Raw genomic sequence first — 25542 nt, forward strand, 5'->3', positions numbered from 1 at the left:
TCTGCACGGGCATTTGGTTGTTAATAAACAGATCCTGACAACCATTAGTGTACGCTGGAAATAAGAGTCGACAGTTCATATGTACAACACACCCATTCTGCACTGATCCAGCCGTAAACAGCCTAATGTTTCACTGAGTCTTTCTTTCTTTCTTATCATGAACAGTTTATGTTCAGCTGAGTCTCTTGAATTTTTACCACTTTATTTACAGTATGTTGGCATATGTTTATTAAAATATTGTCTATTAAAGCCAGACTTTGTTACAAATGTATATGTACTGACAACTACTCTACCCTTCAGGCCTAGTAAAATGAGTCATGACAATGTTAGGTCAGTATAGTTCAACAGGGGTAAGATAAAGGGAAAATGTCCCACTCAAGAACAATGTGCATGTAAATTGTAACATATATAGATTTAGCATGTGCAGAAAGAATATGCATCAGCCAATTTTAAGGGGATTAAATAGAAATGTTTGCTCATTTACATCATAGCACAAAATGTAAAATTCTATCATGACAACTTTCGGAAGATTTTAGCATGGTAATAGATATGACAATGTTAATGTATTTAGTATTGGCAGAATAGATCTTCTACACTGCTGCTGTTGGATTGCTACTGATGTTGGTTATTGCTGTAGGTGTAGATCATTGCTGCTGCAAGCAAGTACAGGAACTTGCTACTGACAATGCATACGGCGATTCGGTGCTGTGAGTATTTAAGACATACTGCTTTTGCACAAATACCATATAAAATAACCTGTAGCAGATCTATAGAGGTGGAGCTGGGGAAGGTGGAGGGTTTCAGAGGAACTCTGAAAGCACGCTGAAAAATGCTAGAGTGGATGCTAACCATCCATTTAAATGTAAAGCAGCAAGCTCACTGGCTGCATAACATGAACCAATCAGCTTGTGTCAAGTCACCTTTATTTATATAGCCCTTTTAACAATACAGATTGTGCCAAAGCACTTAACAGTATCAAATTGGAGGATAGAGTGTCAGTAATGTATAATAATAAGATTAAACACTCAGTTATCAGTTAAAGGCATTTCATTATTGAATTCAGTGATGTCATTGTCTAGCTCAGTTTAGTTTAAATAGGATCTGTGAAATCAAATTGACGATAATCGTTAGAAATCAAGTGTCCACCACTGAGCAAGCCAGAGGCGACAGCGGCAAGGAACCAAAACTCCCTCTGTGACGGAATGGAGAAAAAAACCTTGGGAGAAACCAGGCTCAGTCGGGGGGCCAGTTCTCCTCTGGCCAGGATATTATTGTTTATTTATTGTTTAATTATTGATTTAATTAAAATTTTAAATCTATAAATGTATTATATTTCAATTTTTATATTGTTGCAATTTCTAACAATAATAGTATTATGTAGTTAGGTGTTTTATTATATTTTTTGTTATTTTGTTTTAGTTTTATTGTATTTTTAGTCGAGGTCTTCACTGGGGATATGTCCCTGGGGCTAATCCAGGTGTCCGGCCTCCGCCGACGATCAAGGCCGCAGACATCATCTCCTGGGGCCTGATGTATAAACGTTGCGTACGCACAAAATGGGCATAGAAATATGCGTACGCATTTTTCCACGCACATATCGGGATTTATAAAAAATAAACTTGGCGTAAATAAGTGCGCACCGTAAGGATGCTCTTGACCGTGCGTACGCACTCTTTTAGAAGAGCATGTGTTTTGGCGACACCAACTGGCCCAAATAGCAATAATTATTTAAAATGAAAAACTTCTAAATTATCCTATTACATCACCCAATAAATCAAATTGCATCAACCTGAATTATCATTATCAGCATTCTTAACCAGGTGCAAATACTTTGAATTTACTCATTTTTTTTAATGAATGGGCTATAAAAAGGTGTGTGCGTATATAACATATCATCATAATGGATGCTCTAGCGCTGTTAGAAGACCTTGCTAATGACGCTCTACGGAGGGAGCGTGTTTTCAGAGACCGTGAAGATTTCCTTGCTCATGATGATGATTGGCTCATGAGCCGATTTCGATTCCCAAGAGCCATCCTCTTGGAATTGTGTTCTGATTTACGGCCAGTATTGGAAAGACCCTCGCGGAGAAACCACGCGCTGTGTGTTCCTGTACAAGTATTGACCACATTAGGCCACTTGGCCACTGGTACTTTCCAGCGAGAGTTGGCAGACCGATCGGGTATGTCGCAGTCATCCCTGAGCCGTGTCATGCCATATGTATGGGATGCCATAGTGGGGATGGCACCCCGATACATCCGTTTTCCTTACACGCAAGCTGAACAGGCCAACATCAAAATGCAATTTGCAGCAATCGCCGGTTTTCCCAATGTAATCGGTGCTATTGACTGCACCCATGTTACAATAAAGGCACCATCTGAGAATGAATTTGCTTTTGTTAACCGAAAACATTTTCATTCTTTGAACGTGCAGATCATATGTGATGCGCATATGTCTCTGACAAATGTAGTTGCGAGATGGCCTGGGTCAACTCATGATTCCTACATTTTGTCCAACAGCAGTGTAGGGAACAGACTGCAAACAGGAGCTGTGCGTGATGGATGGCTTCTTGGTAAGTCGGCAGGAATGCGCATGTAATTGTAATTGAGTAATGATGCAAATGTGTTTAAAGCATACCTTTAAAATGTTTTTTTCTTTTAGGTATAATTATAATCTCCAATGATAAACAAACCCACACTTATTTTAATATTTTTTTTAAAGCAAAATTTCACATTAATCAATGCAAATTGTCAGGAAACAAAACCTGTTTTATAGCATTTAAAAATTAAGTGAAATGTTATATTGAATCAATATTGCCCTGGAAAAAACAAAAATCTATCTGTAGGCTATTTTACAAGCATGTACTTTCTTTAAAGTATTCTTATGTTTATAATTGTTACCTCTGCCTAGCACTTGAAATGTTATATTAATTGTCCCATTGTATTTACATTCATTGTTTTGTTATATTTTCTTAAAAAAAAAATTGTAAATGTTTTACCTCTCAGGAGACAGTGGTTATCCCCTTAGAACGTGGCTGCTAACTCCACTAACTAGACCCCAAACCGAACAAGAACGCCGTTATAACGAGAAGCATTGCCGGACGCGTTCAGTGGTCGAATGCACTATTGGTCTGCTAAAAGGACGTTGGAGGTGCTTGGATACGTCTGGTGGCACAGTATTGTACAGCCCTACAAAGGTTTGCTGCATTGTTGTGGCTTGCGCAGTGTTGCACAACATTGCTCAAAAGAATGGGATACCTGTTCCATCGAACGCCCATACTGAAGATAATGAACCCGACCCTGGCCCTCCTAATGCAGTGCATAATGCTATGGCAATACAGCGGCGTATAAATGTAATAAATGGAATGTAAAAAGGCAAGTGAATTCAAACTTTTTATTTTTTCACAAGTTCTTTAAGTGAACCACTTATTTCTGACAAAATAGTTTTTATTTCTTTCAGTTCGGAACACACCGCATTAACAGCATGAACCATGTGACGTTGGGTCTGCATGACTTCTTCCGTCAGTACACGCCTTGAGTTACCAGCTCTCGGTGGTGGCACAAAGGATGATGATGATGATGATGATGATGATGCACTGGATTGCGCACAGGATGGGGTTGCTTGGGCATTTGATGATGGCGGCACACTGGACGTTGGTGGAGGCACACAAGATGCCGGTGGTGGCACACAGGATGGTGGTGGAGGCACACAGGATGGCGGCGGCGGTGGCACGTAGGATCTAAGCCTACATCCCTTGTCTACCCCACTTGGACCACTCACCGGGCTTGAAGGCATTCCAGGATTAACTTTTCCTTTAATCATTAAAAAAGTTTAATTAAATAAAGGTTGTATTGCCTATCTGTAAATGTGTGAAATAAAATGTGCACTTGATGACTTGCTTTTGTCTTTTTAAGTTACATTTTTTGCATATGAATAAACAGGAAAATCGACTATTTTAATAAATGTATATTTTAAGGGCAGCTGCATCTATTGCTAGATTTGTCACTTGGATATTTTAGGACTTTCCACTTCCACGGAATTTGAATTGGTTGATTTAAATTATCCACAATAAAAAAGCAGAATTTTAAACAGACAAAAACTTATATAATGTGTACATAAATCAATTACTTACCATCGTCACCGCAAATCACATCCGTATCACCTTGGAATTCTGGAAGAACTCCACTTAATCCTGTTTCCCCTATAATCGCACCCACCCTCGCATCAAAGGCTGAGAGGTCAGTGATTCCTTGACCACCACCAGTTGTTACGACACTGCGCCTGTGTGCACATATTCTTTTTTTTACGACTACTTTTAAGTCAGACCATTTTTTTTTTGTCTCTTGGACTGTGCGAGGCACCGAGGTAACAGCATTGACTGCTTCTGTTACTTGCTCCCATTCTAATATCTTTCTTTTATTTGAAATGCCCGCAGAGAGCCCACCAAATAAAAAAAATTTTCGGCCCTCCACCTCAGACAGCAGTACCTCCATCTCGCAGTCGGTGAAGTTTTTTTTTTTGCTTTTCGTTTCTGTTCTTCCATTTTTAGCCAAACAGATCAATGACAATTATCGGTCGTATTAATATGCAGGGAGATCATACATATTCAAAATAGGCGGTCTTAACCTCCAAATATGGTTATTTCGGGAGGAGATTGGGGTAAGCTATAAGCACGTGCACCTGCGCACAATATTCAGATAATTGTGATTTATAAAGTGAACCTTGCGCAGGTTCTGGCGTACGTACGGTTTTATAAATCTGAAAACTTTTGTGCGTACGCAAATTCTGCCTTATGTGCGTACGCACACTTTAAGGATGAAATCTACGCAAAGTTTTATACATGAGGCCCCTGGTGCCGATCCACCATCTGATCCAGACACGGACTGAGAAACAGAATAAGAAAGAAACAGACCAATATTAGCGTAGATGCCATTCTTCTTACGATGTAACGAGTACATTGTGTGCTATGAGGAGTGTTCCCGGTTCCGGTTGATCTAATTAATGCAGCCTAACAATCCTTTAATGAATTTGAATAATAGAAGTGTATTAGTGTGTTATGTGTAAGCCAGGTTAAAGAAATGTGTCTTTAATGTAGATTTAAACTGACAGAGTGTGTCTGCCTCCCGAACAGTGTTAGGTAGATTGTTCCAGAGTTTGGGTGCTAAATAGGTAAAGGCAGTCGCCCGCAGTCGATTTTGATATTATTATCAAATGGCCAGAGTTTTGAGAACGCAACGGACGTGGAGGACTATAATGTGATAAGAGCTTGCTCAAGTACTGAGGAGCTAAGCCATTCAGGGCTTTATAAGTAATTAACAAGATTTTAAAATCTATACGATATTTGATAGGAAGCCAGTGTAGTGTTGACAGAACTGGGCTAATATGGTCATACTTCCTGGTTCTAGTAAGGACTCTAGCTGCTGCATTTTGGACCAACTCCAAGTCGTTTAACACTGTGAATATCATCAGATACATTAAGAACCCATCAGCCTGCGCCATCTAGTGTTTCATGAAAGAAACATCATAAAAACATTGATGTTTCCACAAATCCCTCATTAAAAAAGTAGACGCAAAAATCTTGATTAAAATCATGTAATTTGCTGCTTATTAATAGTAATGTAGTTGTTAAGTTTAGACATTGGTTAGGATTATGCATGTAGAATATGGTCATGCAGATTATGTGCTTTGTAAATACTAATGAACAGCCAATATGTAAATGGTCCCTGTTTAGTGCCATTGAATGTGTTGAAATGAGGTTTGGTGTACCTTTGATCAAGAGAAAAATTGAATGTACCTCAGAGAGCATCTTACCCCATCTTACCCTAATTCAAGTATGATTCAGTCCTTTAAATAAAAAGCATGGGTGCTAACACTTACTAACAATTTCAGACGAAAATAAGTAATCAAAATGTGAATGGACACATTGGATATAACCATTATCACCGCTCAGCATTTGTATTCAATATCCTTCACAGTTTCTTTAGTGATTGTGTATTTGGTTGACTGGTTTGCACCAGGCAGTTTGCTTTCTTTGTCTGTTGCCAAATCTGGATGTGCTCACTGTTGGCTGGTTTTTGTCTTCAGAGCTGAACACCATTGATGTGGCCTTGAACTTTTGAACAGCTTTGATTCTAAAGTATGGCAGCATCCCACAGTTCCAGCCGTTACATATACATTTGCTTACCTGCATCTAGCTCTGACTGCATATGGCCAGATCACTGCTGCGGTAACCATATCAAACTACTGACTCTTATTTTCTGACATTTCTCTGGGCGAGGCTGTATTTCAGGGTTTTCTCCAGATCTGCAGGCTGAGACGTGGCAGTGAGATGTAAGACACAGTCTGTGTGGCTTGTTGCTAACTGATCAGCTGCTTGCTCAAACACCAGCTCTTTGTTGCCGCTCCTCTCATCTGTCACAGTCGCTTCATCTTATTGTTTCTCTCCCCTTTCATCTCCATCTCTTTGTCCCTCTTTCTGCCGTTCCATCTTCATTCAGCGCCTATCTTTATCTCTCCTTCTCTCTCTTTCTGTCTCTCCCCTCCGCTTTTTCTCTTTCAAGGTTTCACTCTTTTGCTTACTTCCACTATCACATCTCATTTTCTCTCTAATATTCATTGGTGGACTCAGAGCAGAAGGTTTCTTGCTTTGATTCCATCTCGTGGGCTTATCAAAGGCAGGCCAGCACAATGTGATATCACCATTGAAATACACAAGGACGAGACGCATTACTGCAGGAAAAGAGATGATTGCTCGCTTTTTAAAATGGGTGGGGGGTAGGCGGTTTGAATTTGTCCTTGTTTTCCTCCTGAGACACAACAAGCCCTATGTCCATGATACAAATGAAGCAAGACTGTAATTTCATGTTGAACAAAAGGGTAGGATTTAGAGGATATGCCTGTAAACACACCTATTTGGGCATAGAGGGTGGGGATTCAACTCCTGGACATCTGTCTGTAATGTCGGTGTTTTCTGTTTATGAAATAGATAGTCTAAATATCTAAATACTGCCTGGATGAATCATGTTTGGAGAAACTGTACAACACTAAAAATCTGTGATAAATGTTGCAAGCTTCTGTCTTTCTCAAAAACCATAAACTGCGACCAAACAAATTCACAAAAATATTATTGTGATATCTATAGAAATTATTCTCTCTCTCTCTTTTGGCTAATGAATCATAGTCAAAATGGAGAGTGTTTATAACCATAATTATACAAAAACTTTCAAAAAGATTTTGCAGACTGTTTTGTGAAGCTCTTCATCTGTTGTTCGGAATCCAAAAAACTCCTACACTGGCGAGTTAACTTTGTTCGGGCACAAGTAGAGCATCACACTTTTGCCTGTCATCTCCGACAACGTGATTCTGTGCGTTAAAGTTATAGCGACACACTGCATTTTCATACTGTGTTTTTTTCATTATATGGTGGGTGGCAACCAGTGTTCAGGTGCAGCATTGCTACATACTGTGTTGGAGTGTCAACTAAATTGTTTCTGGCAATGGATTATTTAGAATATTATAATATGTAAAATAATCAAATGTACAGTACACTCTAAAACAAAATGGTGCTATATAGCACTAAAAGTGGTTCTTGGCTCGTAATCATAGGGGAACCCCTTTTGGTGCTGTTTAGCACCATATCTTTAAAGGGTTAGGGTTAGGGTTAGGCACCTTTGTCAAATGGTGCTATGTAGAACCATAAGAGGTGCCATATTGCATTGTATTTCTTCACCAAAAATGGTGCTAAACGGCACCAACAGTGGTTCTTTGGCTCGTAAAGAACCTTTAAGGGGGCTTAACAGGTTCCTTGTACCGCAGTGGTGCTATATAGCACCTTAATCACCCCAAAGAACCACTGAAGAACCATACAGGAGCCTAACAAGTTCTGTATATAGTAGCGGTTCTATATAGCCCCTCAGTCATGCCGAAGAACCACTGAAGCACCAAGATTTGGTGGTTCCCCTACGAGCCAAAGAGCCACTTTTAGTGCTATATAGCACAATTTTTTTAGAGTGTAGCTATATGAATATATTTATTATACAAATGTAATATAGTTGATTTGTAATGATTTTTACTTCTGTAAAGCTGTGTATACTGTACCATTTTATATGTCAGTTATAGTGTATGTTTTTGTGCATTTCCACCTATAAATAGCGAGATCAGGCTTTTGCTGTTAAGCACTTAAGGACATGTGATTTTATCATGATTAAGAGAACAAAGGTGACAAATTAAAGTAACGCATAGCCTCTCGTGGCTTGTTGCATAATTTTAATTCACACAATCTGTTTTGGATTGTGGTCTGTGATTTGGATCCTGTGCCGTTCACTTTTAGCATCTGCATTTTTTGCTTATTAACTCCTAGTTGCCAAAATTCTATCTGCTAATTGAATGACATTTGCTAAACATTTTCTGCCTGTCTGCCTGAAAAACAAGCATCCCTCATATATCCCACCTCACTCTCTGTCTCTCTCTTTTTGTTTTTCTCTCATTCTCTGTGATAGATACGTATAGACAGGCTTCATATGTGGTGGGTTTGGCATCTGTCATGATGTCTGCTCTAATTCTTGAGTGATTGCTCGATAACGGTTATAGCCACGTCGGGCAGGCACTTGTCATCATCTCTTTGCTTGCAGCCGTTTTCATTGGCAGCCATGGAGAGGGATGGATTGATTGGGTGAATAGGTGAGCTGAGGAACGTGGGTGGTGAGATGAAGACGTGATATTAAAAGATCCATGAGCGCTTTCTGGAAAATGCTTTTTTCTGTCATCCCGAAACGGCATTATGTTTTTGCAAACAGACTGGGGGAAAGGCATGATGGGATGGCCCTCATTTCATACGCAATCTCTCAATAACTCTTCCTCTCCTCAGTAGAATGAAATGGATACACACACACCTCAGCTCAGTATAGGATGATGAAAACAAATAAAATTTGTGTTGCAAAATGTATTCTTTGAAAATATGGTTGCATGATACAATTTTGACATTGTAGTATAGTGCTGTTTGAATTTGCTGCGTATACAACTATAAATGCTTTCATACTAGAAGTTGTTTAGTTAAATTGAACAATGTCACCAGTGTGACCAAAGTTAATTTATCAGACACACACTGTAAATATATTCACAGTCTTTTTCAGGTCAAATGGTTCTGCTGACTTGTTTACATTTTACTGTCATGCTCGACTTTGTTTAAAGTGGGCCACAATTTCCAAAAGTCCTTCAGACATCTTGACTTTTGCAGGACAAGCGTAGAGAGCTTAAGAGAGAGAAGTAGCACTTGTTTCTGATGAGTAGTGTGGTTTAAATAAAATCCCCTGGTTCAAAGCCCACAGGCAAATCAAGCTTGATTCAGAGCCAGTCAAACAGGTTGTCCTTGTTCCCTGTCCAATGAATCTTTGGAAATAAATTGTTGTTTAGGTATGTTTACGACCAAGTTTTGGAACCAATACCGTCACTCAAATGGTATCACTGACAGACCTGTTTCAGCTTAACTGTTTAAATTTGTGAACATTGTGTAAACATTCACACTGGTCTCGGCTTGTTATGCAAGAGAAGTTGAGGAAGCTAAACTTTTCACATAGATTAGGGTTATTTTGTGTTTTGACAAGATTTTTTTTTTTTTCAAACTAAACATTTCAGATTAATTTTAAATGCATTTAAATTGGCTATTTATGTCTTTGCGGGGACTTTCAAAAATTGGAACAGCTGGAACATTAAGAAATGCATATCTGGAATAAAACTGTAGTGACTGATACAATAGCCAATTAAAGCAGTTGAAAAACAACTTGAAAATCAAGCCTGACACATGTTTTCATGGGCTGTCTTGAATAATTTGGAAAGTCAAGACAATTTTTTACTGAATAAAATCAGAAATATACAGCTTCCAGAATTTGTGTGTGTGTGTGAAACAGATTGTAATTTGCACTGAAAGGGGATTATGTTATGTACTATATTTTTATTTGTCAATATGACAAATGTCATATATGAAATCTGAAGAAAATCTGTTTCATTTTCAAAGGCCTCGTTATTTGCTCTCCATGGCAACGTTGCAAGACCACCACCTCTCACGATTGTTTGGCTGCTATCTTCTTTCATCATCTGTGGACAGATCTTTTCTCTGTTTATCTTTCATTACCTTTGAACCTCATCCAAATCCAGCATACAGTCCTAAACACAACAAAACACAGACCTTCATGAGGCATTTATTCAAAAGCAGGGCATCTTACCCTCACGCAGTCCCTTTCCCCTGAGAAACGCTCTGGCTCCCTGACTCTGTCCCCAGCCTTTCATTTACATTTAAAGTGGCTGCAGACAGGCCTGAGTGCAAAGTGGATGGAGGAGGCCTCCACAGTCTCTGAGCTCTAATAAATGGAGACTCTGAGGGGTTCTGGGGATTGGCTGTGACACAAGGTTAACCTGGGTGCAGTTTCATTCGCAAGAGTGGGTCAAAGCTCAGTGCATGGGAGAGTGAGATTTAGTCCCTCATGTGTGAATATGCAATGTGAGAAGGCATGTTTGTTAACGTGGTTGCATTTGCTTTCATTTAACATTTCTTCGGTACTCTACAGAGAAAAACACATTAACAAATGATGGATGGATATTAGTGGCACAGTATTTCTGCTTGTTTTCCACATGTGAATGCAGTCTACATTCCTAGGTGTGACTCTTTAATATGTATGATTTAGTAAGATTACATTCAGCTATTTACCATTATCCAGGTACTTCATTAACAAGAATGGGTCAGTGACACAAGATTGGCCATGATAAAGAAAATACATTTTTCCTTTAAAAAACATGTGCTTAGAATGCGTGCTTATGTTGGTTTCATGTTAAAGTTTAAATTTAATGACTTTAAAAATGTCCAACAAAGGTCAAAATATGTGATATTGTTAGACTTTGACCTTGACACAGTCAATAGGGTCTGCATGGGTCTTCACCATGTGATCACTTCCTGTTTTATTTATTTATTTATTTTCTGGATTTTGGTTGCATCACATGACTCTTGTTTGGACATTTATTAATACGCAGTTTAGAGGTGACGTTATTATTATTAAAAAATATGTTTTTTTTTTTTTTTTACCAAACTACCTAGTTTGCCAGCCATTGTATGAGTTATGTTTTGAACGTATTTTTGTATTAATTAGTGTCACATCATAATGTTGTTTTGTTACAAAAGCAAAACGTTTTCAGCTGAATATGGCCACCTTCCGTACAAACAGCCGAGAGTATATTTGCCACCTCTATTTCCGTGCCTGTACAACAAAACAGTATATATATGGCAGTAATAGATGTTTAGCGAGCCTGGATGATCTCTGGCTCAAGAAGTGATGTTGTGGTGCAGAATATCTCAGCTGTATTTGAGACCCTGACACTAAAAAAAAGTATCTTTCATTTTCTCTCAACCGCAGCAGCTGATAGACACTTTAGTTCACACACTCCCTTTTTCTTGTTCTGTCACACACACACACACACACACACACACACACACACACACACACACATATACACCTGTTTATAGAGACCGGGCTTTAACGCTGGCACAGATGGGAGAGTGGGAGAAAGAGTTCTTTCATGAGTGGAAGACAGACAGACAATGATGTAAGGAGAGATGAGTCGCTTGTTGATTGTTCTGAGGCATCGTGCTTAATCATATGGAATGTAGCATTAAGAGTGTACGGCAAGAGGAATGAGCTTTGATAGATTAAAATCCTAATTAAAGAGTCTCCAGCAGACAAGTCCAGCACTGGAGACCAACTCAGCTGGTGTCATTAGCATAGACGTCATCTGGGGGCACTTAAAGAACTCTTTCTCTCTCTTTTCTTGCTCAACTCATCCTGTTCTGTATTTCTTAAGAACGTTCTTTTTCCCCTTTCTCTTTTCTGTCCAGATTCTTCGCATCAGCTTCCTTGCATTGCCATTTATTTTCACACTTTTCTTGCCTTATCTTCCTGCGTGTTTGACGGTCTGTTTTTCTTATATATCTTTCTCTCTCTCTCCACTATCACAGTTCTGCCTCTTAACCCCGCTCCCTCACTCTGCCGTTCCTGCTCCGGCAAAGTAAACAAAGTCAATTATAATTTCACACTGTATAATTATTTTCCCTTCTGTGTAATCTGTAAAAAACCTTTTAATTCACTCTCTCTTTCTAAATGCACCATCAAAGCTGTGCTTGAAAAGAGCAAGTTGCCTGAGAATCAAAGTAGGAGAAAGTGTTTCATCATATATGTTGAGCTTTTTTTTTAATTAATGCATTTTGTTTGATTCTATCATCCTAAAATATGCTTCAATCCACATAATAGATTGTACACTCTCTTACGCTTGTGTTATGCTATGTTTCTTCATGGCTTATAGAACATGGCAGGTAATTGTTTGCACATTTAGATCAGTAACTGACTGAGATTATTCCCATCTCTCGTAATGAACGTGTTTGTTGGCCTGTTTGTTGCTGAAAACTGTTAATTGTGCAGTGTTTTTTGACAACCAGACAGAGCGCTGGAAATCTTCATGCATGCATCTACAGAATTTTGTTTTCTCAGTTATTAACCTGGCACTGTTTCAGAGTAAATGTAGAATTTCAACATTGAAATTGCTGCTTTTGGTGCCACTAAATGAAAATAGCTTAATGACATCAAAGGCATCTTTAGGAAGAGTAAAAGTTACATACTAAAATTGATTTATCACAGATTTATTCCAGTGGCTAGCTGTAATAAAGTAAATACGTTTTCATGGCATGATTCCAAAATAATGTTTTTGTGCATATATTGTAGGAGCAAAAATTCAGCTTTCATCTCTAAGCGGGTCATCAGAATCATGTGTTTCAGACAGTCATGGAACATTGAAGGGAAAGGGTGTTGGTTTCGACTGTATAGTAACTTTTGTCTAACAACTGTTTCAGTTCCATATCACTTCAACAAATTATTAGTTATATTAGTTAGCTCCTTCCAGCTTACAACAGCAAATGAACCAAAACTCACAAAGACCACTGACCAAGCAAACAAATGTGAATTAACAATATAATTAAAAAACAAAATTATAATGTTTTCCCAACATTTTTTTAATAATAAAAAAAAAGGAATATGAAAAGATCATCTTTTTATATTCACAATCGGATTTAAGTCCGGACTTTGACTTGGCCACTCCATACCCTTAATTAGTTTTTCTTGAGCCATTCAGAGGTGGACTTGCTGGTGTGTTTGAGATCATTGCCCTGCTGCATAACCCAAGTGCGCTTGAGCTTGAGGTCGCAAACTGATGGCCGGACATTCTCCTTCAGGATTTTCTGCTAGAGTGCAGAATTCATGGTTCCATCAATTATGGCAAGTCGTCAAGGTCCTGAAGCTGCAGAGCAGCCCCAGACCATCACACTACCACCACCATGTTTGACTGTTGGTATGATGTTCTTTTTATGAAATGCTGTGTTGGATTTTATGCCAGATGTAACGGGACACACACCTTCCAAAAAGTTAAACGTTTGTCGCATCAGTCCACAGAATATTTTCCCAATATCTTGGGGATAATCAAGATATTGTTTTGCAAATGTGAGACGAACCCTTGTGTTCTTTTTGGTCAGCAATAGCTTTTACCTTGGAACTCTTCCGTTTTTGCCCAGTCTCTTTCTTATTGTTGAATCATTACCACTGACCTTAATTGAGGCAAGTGAGGCCTGCAGTTCTTTAGATGTTGTTCTGGGTTCTTTTATGACCTCCTGGATGAGTCGTCATTGCACTCTTGGAGTAATTTTGGTAGGCCAGCAACTCCTGGGAAGGTTCACCACTGTTCCAAGTTTTCTCTATTTGTGGATAATGGCTCTGACCATGGTTCGCTGGAGTCCCAAAGCCTTAGAAATGGCTTTATAACCCTTTCCAGACTGATACATGTCAACTATTTTGTTTCTCATCTGTTCTTGAATTTCTTTAGATCGCAGCATGATGTGTTGCTCTTTTAGCATGCTTCATTTTGTCAGACAGGTTCTATTTAAGTGATTTCTTGATTCAACAGGTCTGCTAGTAATCAGGCCTGGGTGTGTCTAGTGAAATTTAACTCAGCTTTCTACAATAATGTGGTTAATCACAGTTCTTTCATGATTAAACAGGAGGGGGCAATTAATTTTTCATGTAGGGCCAGGTAGGTTTTTTCAGCTTTTTTCCCTTAATAAATGAAATCATCACTTACAAACTGCGTTTTGTATTTACTTGCATTATCTTTGTGTAATATTAACATTTGTTTGATAATCTGAATCTTTTAAGTGTGACAAATATGTATATACACATACACACACACACACACACACACATACAGACATACCATTGCTGACCTTCAGGCTGATTTATTGTGGGTTTGTGTTGTGGAGAGACAGCAAATTGTGACGAAATTGTAATATGTTAATTATTGAAGTTAAGTATCACTTCAACTCCTTTGCTGGGGCTGTAAGCAAACTAACATTACTGCAGGCCAAATGTAGAAATGGTTGATATGTAACACATCATGCTTCTTTACGGTTTCTGTCATGCCTGCAGATGCAGCACTTGAAATGCCACTTGAAATGGCTCAGGTATGTGTTGAAGGATTAAACATGTCACAACTTTATTGAAAGGAACTACTGATATTAGTGTTCTGAGAAGTTATCAAAGAAAAGATATCTCTCTCACAACTGCTTAGTCTCATACAAATTGTTACCAGCAAATACATTTTGACATACAAAGCCCACACAATGTGCCATATTTTTGGACCTTTTATTCAATACAAAAGCTATGAAAGCTTTGCATAGTCACATACTGAAAAAAAGCTGCAGAATTCTGATCCATCAGCTGAAAATATGACAACATCCACAGCAGTCTAAGTAAATTCAGTTTTGCAGCCACACAAGCTCTTTTTTTACCACTGCCCCCAGATTCACACAGCAGGATAAATGTTTGTACTTGCAGGTTTCAGGCTGAAACATTTTGATTGGGGTATTTTTCTGGAGCAATATACTTCTAAGTCCCCAAACATAAAATCCTTTCTTAATGCTAATAATCCTGAAGAGCATTTTACTCACCCTCTCATCATTTTCCATTGTCCTCACACCCTCTTGATTGTTGCTTGTGGATATTTGTCATTTCATGTATATTTCAATATTCAGATTTGATCAAAAATAAATAAATTTCTGTCACATCTTCTCGAATATGTCTCGTCTCCCTAATGCCCATTCAAATGAGCTCAAACACACCTGTCACACACACATCCATTTCAGCACTGATGACATACTATAGTTTCTGATGTGCTCTCACTCAGTCTCCCTTTTTTCTCTTTAACAGTTGAGCAGAAAGGACAGCTGGAAAAGGAGAGTGGTCTGCGGATTCTTGAGGCTGGACTGAGTGATGTAAGTCAGAGGAAAGGAGTCTTCTTTCTCTCCCCTCTTCCTCCCTCACCAATGATGACATCCTCCTTTCCCAGAGTGCAACCCCATATTGAACGTGTCTGTCCCTTAACTTGGCATTCTTTTATAGATGGTTTTTATATCAAACTCGGGAATGAAATGTCATGGATTAGCAATAGCTCTGCATTTAACCCATCCAAGCATACAGTACACCCAGTAGTGAACATACACCCAGAGCAGTGGGCAGCCAATGCTGCGGCACCCGGGGAGCAGTTGGGGGTTCGGTGCCTTGCTCAAGGGTCTCACTTCAGTCGTGGTATTGAGGGTGGAGAGAGTGTTGGTTATTCACTCCCCCCCACCTACAATCCCTGCCGGACCTGAGACTCGAACCTACAACCTTCGGGTTACTAGTCCAACTATCTATCCACTAGGCCATGACTGCCCTATGACTGCCCTATGACCTATTAACGTACATAGTACCTTACATAGTACCTTTCTTCAAAAAAACTTATTTTGTTTTTAACAGAAGAAAGAAATTCATACAGGTTTGGAACAACTTGAGGGTAAGTAAATGATAACATAATTTTCATTTTTTGGGAATTATCCCTTTAAATTGTAAGAAAAACTCAAATTATGGATTGTAGACCTTATGCTACATTTGTGGTAAGCAAGTACAGGTAAAGGCAAAATCATAGCACTTACAGTATGACTAGCAGTCAACAAATAGGAAAAAGTCTTACGTCCAACTTGAAAGTTAAGTTCCAGAATTGAAGTCCTGTTATCATTATCATGATGGTTCACTAAGATTGCAGCTAACTGCATCTGATGCAAAATCTCTTGTGGATGCCATATTCATACTGTGTACTATGGCATTTATGTGTTATTCCAAAGTACTTCCAAAAATGCTATTACCATGGTGCATATCCAAAAATGCATGCTATTACTATAGCATTTATGGTACTCTCTTATTAGCCTGCTCTATTCTTGTGAGTTATTAGATCAGATAAAACTCCAAAAGCCAAATACTAAATGGCATTTATTTTTCGACTTAATATAAAAGAATTACACGTCTTACACTCAAAGGAATGGAGTTACATCATTAAACCTCTTTCTGTGATTGTGTGCTATATATTTATATGCGTCTGTGTGTGTGTGTGTGTGTGTGTGTGTAGATGTGTGTGTGAGTGTGTATATTTGTGTGTGTATATTGCCTGTGATTGTCATTAAATAGAGATAAGTGGCTCTCTATGTCACTGATTCAATTCGCTGTGTGCTGCAGAGACAACATGCCAAATATACTCTGTCAATCAAAATGGCCACACAACAGAGAGAGAGAGAGAGAGAGAGAGAGAGAGAGGATGGGGGGACAGATGGTTATTAGTTATCTCAATCAAATACATGGAAAGAGATGTTTAGAGACTATTGCCTGACACGTAGACATTTGGCAATTTCACTGGATACTTTAAACTAAAATGATTAAAAGTGCTGTTCTGCATGAAACTTTAAACCGTTTAAGGCATAAACAATACTGCACAGCTATATACCACAGCGGTAGTTTAATATCTTAGATTGAAAATGGTCAAACTTGTTTTGCTTTAAGGGAAGACTGAGCAAATGAGACTGTTCTTATGCTGAGACATTTGATCTCATACCCATTGACCACCTGCCCTTAAGTCTGTGTTGTTTTGGTGGTAGATGTTTAGGAGCCCATTGAGCACTGCTTAACAACTGCATTGATACAGCATTGCCTGTTAGACCGCTGACAGAAAAAAGGCATTATAAATACCAGATTTCTGATGATCAGTTTATGCTATTTTTAGTAAATTAACATTCATTAACATTAAGATAATTCACATTCACATTTTGCCTGATAAGTAAAATAAAATATGAAATTATCAGCATTCTGGATAGGGCTGGTCTAGCTGGCAAACTGTCATAGACTTTTTGTTCAACACTTGGTAAAACTGGTCAACCACCATGATCTTTCTGGTGAATATGATTAACCACTTAAACTTGACTCCCGTTTTAATATATTTTAATTGTCACTGACACTGATTTCTCAGAGAATGTCATAGAAAATGCATATAGTAGGCTTCTAATATACTGAGAATATACTGGGATTTCTGTTGTTTTATTTTTAGTTTTTACTTTCATAAAATTGCAACACTTCTCCGTACAGACTCTTATGTCAGTGGTGTACAAGAGACATGGAATTATTTAGTATCTGCCTTATTTTTCAGCATTAAAGTCAATGATTTCCTGTGAGACTTCCGATTTGTTGGCTGCTATTTACATTTTCATTTATGCATTTTATCCAAAGTGACTTAGAATAGATGAGCTAAGCAATTTGTCACAAACCCAGTCATATTCTTAGTATGCAATGAAATGTTTATTAGCAATCTAGAATAGGAAAAAAGCTATGTAAATAACTAGAATGACAAACCTGTTTTCACTATAACCTAGTATGTTTATGATTACAATAATAGATTAAAATAATATTACAACAGTTTTCAACATCAATGGGCTGCATAATGGACTATTTTTGTACAGATGAAAAAAATAGGAGCAGCTGACACCGGAAGCTTTGCACATATAAATGCCTGCTCCACACTGAAAATAAGGTGCATTCACCCACAGTATTTAGAGTAAAATGTTGTGTTTTAATCATCCACAGCACATGATGGTTAGTGATTTGCAGGAAGCAGTTTAAAAATTCTTTGTTGGAATGCGTTTTAGAAAATGTTGGAATATTTTTAATGATTTACGTATATGCGCCATCAAATGTGAGCATTTTCTTGTTTTTTTGTGACTTTTAACAATCACTGAGATAGATGTTTTTAGTTTTCAAGTTTCCTTGCCTGCACCGTTTGCCACGACACTCCCATTACATGAATACCCAGGCATTGATTGTTTGCCAAGAATTAACGTCAAGCATATTCCTATTGAAAGCAGCACTTTGATAACCCATCCTCCCACCTCCACAAATTGTTTTCCGATCCACTTAGGGTTGTCTCCATGCCAACATAAGACAAACACAACAATAGAGAGGGAAAAAATAAATAAATAAAAGGATGCATGTTTTTTTAACACATTAAGCAAGAGATGCAGCCATCTCGCTAAGACAATAACAGGATTAGCTCAAGTGCTGTCAGTCTGTGAGCTGACATAATGCAGCCTTTAATATTCATAAAGAAATTAAGAGAAGAAGGTTTTGAGGGGCGGTGGACAGATGTGATGAAAGGGGAGGGTGTGCGTGCATCCACATTGATAAATATTCATCGAGGCCTCTCAGCAGAGGGGAGAATGTAATCAAGTAGGGTACTGATGTGCCGGCAGCCTTTATGAACCTGGTCTAAATGAGCTTTCCAATAGAGAATGTGACCATAAGACCTGCCACAAACAAGCAAAGAGGAGAATATGCGCAAAACAAGCTGCGCTGCTTCCAGCTCGCCCATTATCTTTTCATCCACTGTAACTGCTGGTTTGCTAGTAAAAACTGTCATCGACATTATTATTTGAATTTGACAGGGTCATGAAACAGCTTTTATGTTTTACTGGTGAGAACTGTGTTTGCAAACTGTTCATGAGTGCATAAATTTTGCAGCGCCGACTGACAACATATGTCGTTTATAAAAATAAAGAGTAATTAACGATGAGATTGAGCTGCTGGTCATGTTTAACATCCATATTGACCCTTTTTCAAAATCAAATTTTAACAGCAAGGATTTTTGTAGTGAGGTGCAACTAACTATTTGAACCCAGAACTCTTATTACAGCGCTCTGGAGATAATACTACCCTTTTTTTGGCCCTCTTTTTCTCATTCTCTTTGCTCACACACCTCTGGTAGTCATTTTCACCATGCTGTACGTGTGCAGGGCAGCTGTCTAAAGGTTGTCATCTTGGCCCGTTTTGTTGGTAATTACCCTTAATCATGACTGCTCTGCAGGGCTCGGCGGGGGGCGCAGGACTCTCAGCTGGAAGGGAAAGAGAAATTATCTCAGCTGTATGTGATCAGATAGCTCTGAATAAAGTAAAAAGCCACGCAGAGCCGTGCATATGACTGTGTGTGTTTTACCTAGCAGAAGTGTGTGAGAGTAGGTGGATTGACACAGGTTATGAAAGGCATAAGGAGAAAAAGATGAATGTGCTTGCCGGAGAGAGGAAAAGGATCATAAGCAGATCATAAAGGAGTGAAGGATCTGAGGATCCGCAAATGCAAACTGTGTGTGTTTTGCTTCAAGAGAGCAATGATACTTTTGTGTTGTGTTTCACTTTCTTTCTTTTATTTTTCATTTATTCATTCATTTACAATCATTTAATCATTTTTATTATTTCATTTATTAAATAATAATTTATAATAAAAATGAATAATGCCATTTCAATGTCATTTCATTGATTCATTAATTGATTAGTTATTTATATTATTATTGTTTTTATATGATTTTTGCATTGTTGTTTAGTCTTATGACTGTGTTTCAAGGGATGTTTGTCTTCATGAATAAGAAATATGAGGGAATGTTTATGGAATTTCAAGGTTTATGGGATGTTGTTGTGAAGCAGTTAACAGTACTTGTTGAATTTGTGCTAGTAGTCAGACAAAGTCTGAGCATTGAAACATACAGAAGTAAGACGATTCAATAAACTCTGCTCTTTTTTATCGTCATCACTTCGTCTCCTGCTTCTGCTCTTCACTGGCTTTTTTCAGTCAACTTACTTGGCTGATAGAAGACTGTTAAACAATCGTTTGGGTTATTTTGGGTACCAGACAAGACTTGCCGTTAACAGGTTTTGGGTATTAGGCTTCTTTGCTGACTAGTTGTTCTGTTACCGGACAAAACAGATATTTTCTGACAGGAGCTGGCATCCGGGATTGGATCTTAATTTTCTGGCTTGGAGGCATGATCTAACAGGGGCATGACTGATCTAGGAAAAAGGAAAGAAAAGAAAGAAATAGAAAAGAAAGAAAAAGAAAAGAAAAACCTTCCCATGGGGGCCAATCAAGTCATAGGATTTCTTTAATCTCACGCATGACTGAAATCTCTCTCTGCTAAAGTAATGACAGAAATGCTTAGCTAGTGATCTGATATGACAGTAGTGGATGTGACTGTGTTAGATGGAGACTGAGGTAAGGAAATGTCACAGAGATAAGCAGGGATGATCGATAGGCCTTCCACAGGTCACACCTCATGTGGGCACATGCAACATTTAAAATGAAGACATGATTATTTGATGCGATGTATGAATGTCATATATAGCTCCTGGATGCAGAGCTCTGTTGTTTTGATATTTGTACCTACACTGTAAAAGAAAAAAAAGTCCATAAAATTGGCAGCTGTGGTTGCCAAAATTTGGTAGCAACATTTTTGGTTTTAACAGATTTTTTTAAGGATTTAACATTTAAAATTTTAAATATTTTACATTTAAAAAAACGTATTTTATTAACTGATATAATGTTAATTTACCAACCTATTGAAATACTGAAATCTGTTTAGTTCTTTTGTAGTACACCGATAACCACCAAAAGCAGGTGATGATGAGAAAGTCACATGATAAACCAAAGCTCATCAGAAGCAGCTTTTCCAAAAGTTGAGAAAGAAAATACTGATATATATATATATATATGTTAGGGATCTGTGGTTTTAGACTTAAAAGAGCTCGACGAAGGAATAAATGAACAAAGGAAATGTCTTGGGTTACTTATGTAACCCCAGTTCCTCGAGGGAACGAGACGCTGCGTCGACGACGCTTTGGGGAACGCCTACAGCGTAACTGGCTCTGAATACCAATCAAATCTGTCCAGAAAATGGGAAGGGACGTCACGGGCGAGGTGACGTAATGACCAGCTGGTATAAAAGCACGTGCGGTGAAACCGGCATCAGCTTCTAGAATGAAGCAAGCTCTGGCAGGGATGCCGGAAGTGTGGCCCAGTGACGCAGCGTCTCGTTCCCTCGAGGAACTGGGGTTACATAAGTAACCCAAGACGTTCCTCTTCAGGAACTCGTGCTGCGTCGACGACGCTTTGGGGAACGAGATACCAACGGCACCAGACTTCCGCAGCCCTGCCCTGTGTGTCCAAAGAGGAGCACAGCTAGGGCAAGAGAACGGAAGAACCTGGAGTGGCTCGCATGTCCAGGCCATAGAATCTGACAAAGGTCAGAGGTGTGGACCAACCCGCAGCATTGCAGATGTCCTGGATAGGGACACCTGCGAGAAAGGCCTTGGAGGCCGCCACACTCCTAGTGGAATGAGCCCTGACTCCCAACGGCGAGGGGAGGTCAGAAGACTCATAGGCCATAGAATGGCATCCGCAATCCACCGACGGATTTTAGGAGGACTGTAGCAACTAGCAACTGGTCCATCCTTCTCCACATGGCAGCTCTGTGGATGTGTGCTTGCTCGCACTTGACACATGCGATATAGCACACCACAGCCAGGTCCCAAGGAGGGACCCGAGACCGTACCGGAGGCCTTAGCCTCAGTGCACCACGGAGGAAACGTGTAACTAGGGGTTGTGCGCCCACTGTCAGTCCACCAAGAGGGGTATGGTAAGCAGAAATTACCGCCACATAGACCTTCAAGGTGGAGTGGGCTAACCCTGCGGAGAGTCGAGCCTGCAGGAACTCCAGCACTGTACCTACCGTGCAGTAAACTGGGTCGAGCTGGCGATCTCCGCACCATGAAGTGAAGAGTCTCCACTTCAGGGCGTACCGTCTCCTCGTAGAGGGAGCTCTGGAGTGGAGAATGGTCTCAACAACCTCGGTTGAGAGACCGGAAGCTATGAGCTGTGCCCCCTCAGGGGCCACACCCACAGCTTCCACAACTCCGGGCGGTGCCTCCTGCCTGTGAGAGGAGATCCCTCCTGACTGGAATCTCCATGGAGAGCCGTCGGAGAGGGAAATCAAGTCCGAGAACCATACTCGGCCCGGCCAGAACGGGGCTATTAAATCAGCCGGAGTCCGTCCCGGAACTGCGGGGAGCAGAGCAATCGGGGGAAAGCCATACATACAAAGCCTCGGCCACGTCTGTACCACGGCATCCAGCCCCTCGGAGCTGGATGACGTAGAGAGTACCAGAGGGGACATTGCGCTGCCTGAGTAGCGAAGAGGTCCACCTGAGCCTGGCCAAACACTCTCTAGATCTGCTGGGTGTGACGCATCCATTCCCCAGATAACAGCCCCTACCTCAACAGGGTGTCTGCTCCCCATTGAGATACTAATTCAGATGCTCAGAAGGGAGCAGCATACTCAAAGTGACCCTCTAAGTTGAGGGGAACAATGCCAGCTCGACCAACAGGAGAGCCGGGAGGGAGCAGCATGCTTGTAGGTGACCTCATAGTGAGAGGAGCAATGCTAGCTCTACCAAGGCAGAGCTCTGGAGAGCGGAGCACTTAACTCTCTGCATGAGAGGGAACTCAGACGCTCAGATGGGAGCGGCATGCTCAAAGGTGACCCTTAAAGTTGAGGGGAGCAATGCCAGCTCGACCAACCAGGAGAGCTCGGCCTCATAGCCCACACAAGGATCTGATGCGCCAGCCTGTACAGGGGGCGCGAACCGCAGACCTCCTTGGTGGTTGCTATAAGAGACCACCGATGTGTTGTCGGTGCAAACTAACACATGGCAACCTCTTAGGTCTGGGAGAAAGTATTTCAGAGTCTGAAACACGGCCAGTATCTCGAGCCTGTTTATGTGCCAGGCGAGATGATGACCTCTCCACCGACTGTGGGCAGGGTGGCCACTCATGACCGCTCCCCAACCGGTGAGGTATGCGTCCGTCGCTAGCGTACGCAGCGACAAGGAGCTCCCAACACCAGGCCCTGGGACAAGAACCAAGGTTGTCTCAACATGTCCAAGGCACGTAGGCACCGCTGCGTGACCTTGATCATGCGAAGCGGGTTTCCCCTCGGGGAGAACCCCTTGGTCTTGAGCCACAACTGTAGGGGTCTCATGTACAGCAGGCCAAAAGGTATCCGTTGGACGCAGCAGACCCAGCAGTATCTGAAACTGCTTGACAGTGAGTGACTGGCCTTCTTTCACCCTCCTGACTTTTGTGAGGATTGACTCGATCCGAGCAGGAGACATACGTGCCTGCACCGTGGTCGAATCCCCACCACCCCCAGATAAGTGGTTCTCTGTAATGGAGAAAGCACACTTTCCTTGGGGTTCAGTCTTAACCCCAACACTTTTAAGTGCGCGAGAACAACACCTGAATGTTGAGCCGCCCTCCGCTCTGATAGAGCGAGAATCAACCAATGGTCAATGTAATTGAGTATGCGGGCACCCCGTAGCTAACACGGTGCCCACACACTCGTAAAAGTGTGGGGTGAGAGTGCTAGGTCGAAGGGAAGTACCCGATATTGGTAAGCTTTGCCCCCAAAAGCAAACCTCAGGAACTTCCTGGGGAGGATGTGAGTGGGAAGGACGGAGACATGGAAGTATGCGTCTTTTAGATCTACGTGTCAAACCAGTCCTCGGACTTGATCTGAGATACTTACCTGCGCATCTTGAACTTCAGTCTTGCAGACTGAGCGGTTCACTTGATGCAGATCTAAAATGGGACGCAATCGTCCATCCTCCTTGGAACTATGAAGTATCGGCTGTAGAACCCGGACTCTCTTTGTAAGGAGGACCCATCTCGATGGCTTCCTTCCTTAAGAGAGTATCTACCTCTTGTTCCATTACCAGAGCCTGCTCGGGGCCCACTAACGTGGAATTCACCCCATTGAATTGAGGTGGACGAGAATCGAACTGGATTCTGTAGCCTTTTTCTACAGTGTGCAGGACCCATCGAGACACATTTGGCAGTAGTATTCACGCTGCGAAATAGTCTACTAAGGGAACCAGTCTCTCGAGACTGGCCTCTGGTGTAACCCGGAGCGGCTAGTTCGGTGCCCTGAAGCGGAACCCCGGCAGGGAAGCTGCTCCAGAAACCCCGAAGGGCTGGCGAGCATCTCAGCTCCGCTACGATACCGGGCGGAAGAGTTTGAGATATGCACTCGCTGGAGACCGCTGCGCCCTGAAGCACCATAGGTGGCAGGGTTGGCAGAACGATCTCCTGAGGGCGCTGGGGGGCGACGATCGCTGTGTGCTGCAGCGATCGTCGCTCTACCCCAGCGGGAGCTACCCTCATAAGCCCTGATCCCACTCACATCAGGGCTTCTTGGCCGAAGGCCTCTTCGCCTGCTTGGCTGGGAGGTCTTTGACCGCGCACCCTTCTTACCGCCCCCAACCCGCTCCCGCGGGGGCAAGCTTGCCTATGCGAGGAGCCAGCACGCGGCAGGGGCTGCTCTCGCCCAGCAGCCCCGTGAGCTAGAGAGTGGCGAGGGAGAAACCGCTGGAACGCCACCACCTGCCTCCCGAACCAAAAAAGGCCAGAAGGCAAAGTGGGGCGTCCAGAAGGAAGGCCCTGTCGTGGTTTTTCATAAATCAGACAGGGTCAACCAAAGATGCCTCTCCGCCGCCACCAGGGCTGCCATAGATCGCCTTGACGGTCTCCCTGGCGGCGCGGAGAGACAAATCAGCGGTTTTGCGGAGTTCACGGATGTGCTCCGCACTAAATCGCTCGCCCTCATCCAACTCCTTAAGCAGATCAGCCTGGCATGCCACCATGATGTGCAGACATACGCCAGCCCGACCTGCTGCCGCGTACCTCTTGCCTTCAGAGACGACGCAGCGTCAGGGGACAGATAGCTCGCAAGCGTCTGTTCCACCCGCGGCATCGCTCTGTAACCGCGCTCACTCGTCCCCATCACACTACCGTAGTAATAGAATGAGGGGACAAAGAGGCGGGCCGAAATATTTTCCCTATGACCTCGACACCTCAGTGTGGAGGTCAGGGAAAAAAAGGCAGGCTCCGATGTGGAGGTGAGTCTGAAACCGCAGAGAACGCTAGTATAACCCTCTCTGCGGTTCGACAAGACACTCCACAGGCTCCTCATATGTGGCGACAGAGTGGGTGCAACATGCTCGACGCCTCCCATGTCAACCTCCTCGGAGGAAGACGCGAGAAGCGCCGATGCCGCTGCCCGAGAGGAAGAAACCGCCACGCGTGCTTCCGGACTCGGGGAGCGGTCACGGGATCCGGCAGGTGAGAATGGAGAAAAAGACTCGCTCGTCTCTGATCTCTCTGCCAGATCCCGTTGCGAACCCCACGAACGCCGCGGGGAACGCTAGTGAAAGAGCCCTCTCCGGAGA

General features: G+C 41.5%; 1 protein-coding gene across 1 annotated transcript in view; it reads left to right on the forward strand.

Moving 5' to 3' along the window:
- LOC306881368 (receptor-type tyrosine-protein phosphatase N2-like) overlaps positions 1 to 25542 on the forward strand; it is a gene marked incomplete at its 5' end in the record, with an annotated part of 177308 nt that overhangs the window by 84526 nt on the left and 67240 nt on the right. Inside the window, one exon of the mRNA XM_079435448.1 lies at positions 15289 to 15353. Coding sequence (XP_079291574.1) covers positions 15289 to 15353 — 65 coding nt within the window. The remainder of the gene's footprint in view (positions 1 to 15288; positions 15354 to 25542) is intronic.

The sequence above is a fragment of the Barbus barbus genome (genome assembly GCF_936440315.1).
Source record: "Barbus barbus genome assembly, chromosome: 2".
Classification (NCBI taxonomy): Eukaryota; Metazoa; Chordata; class Actinopteri; order Cypriniformes; family Cyprinidae; genus Barbus; species Barbus barbus.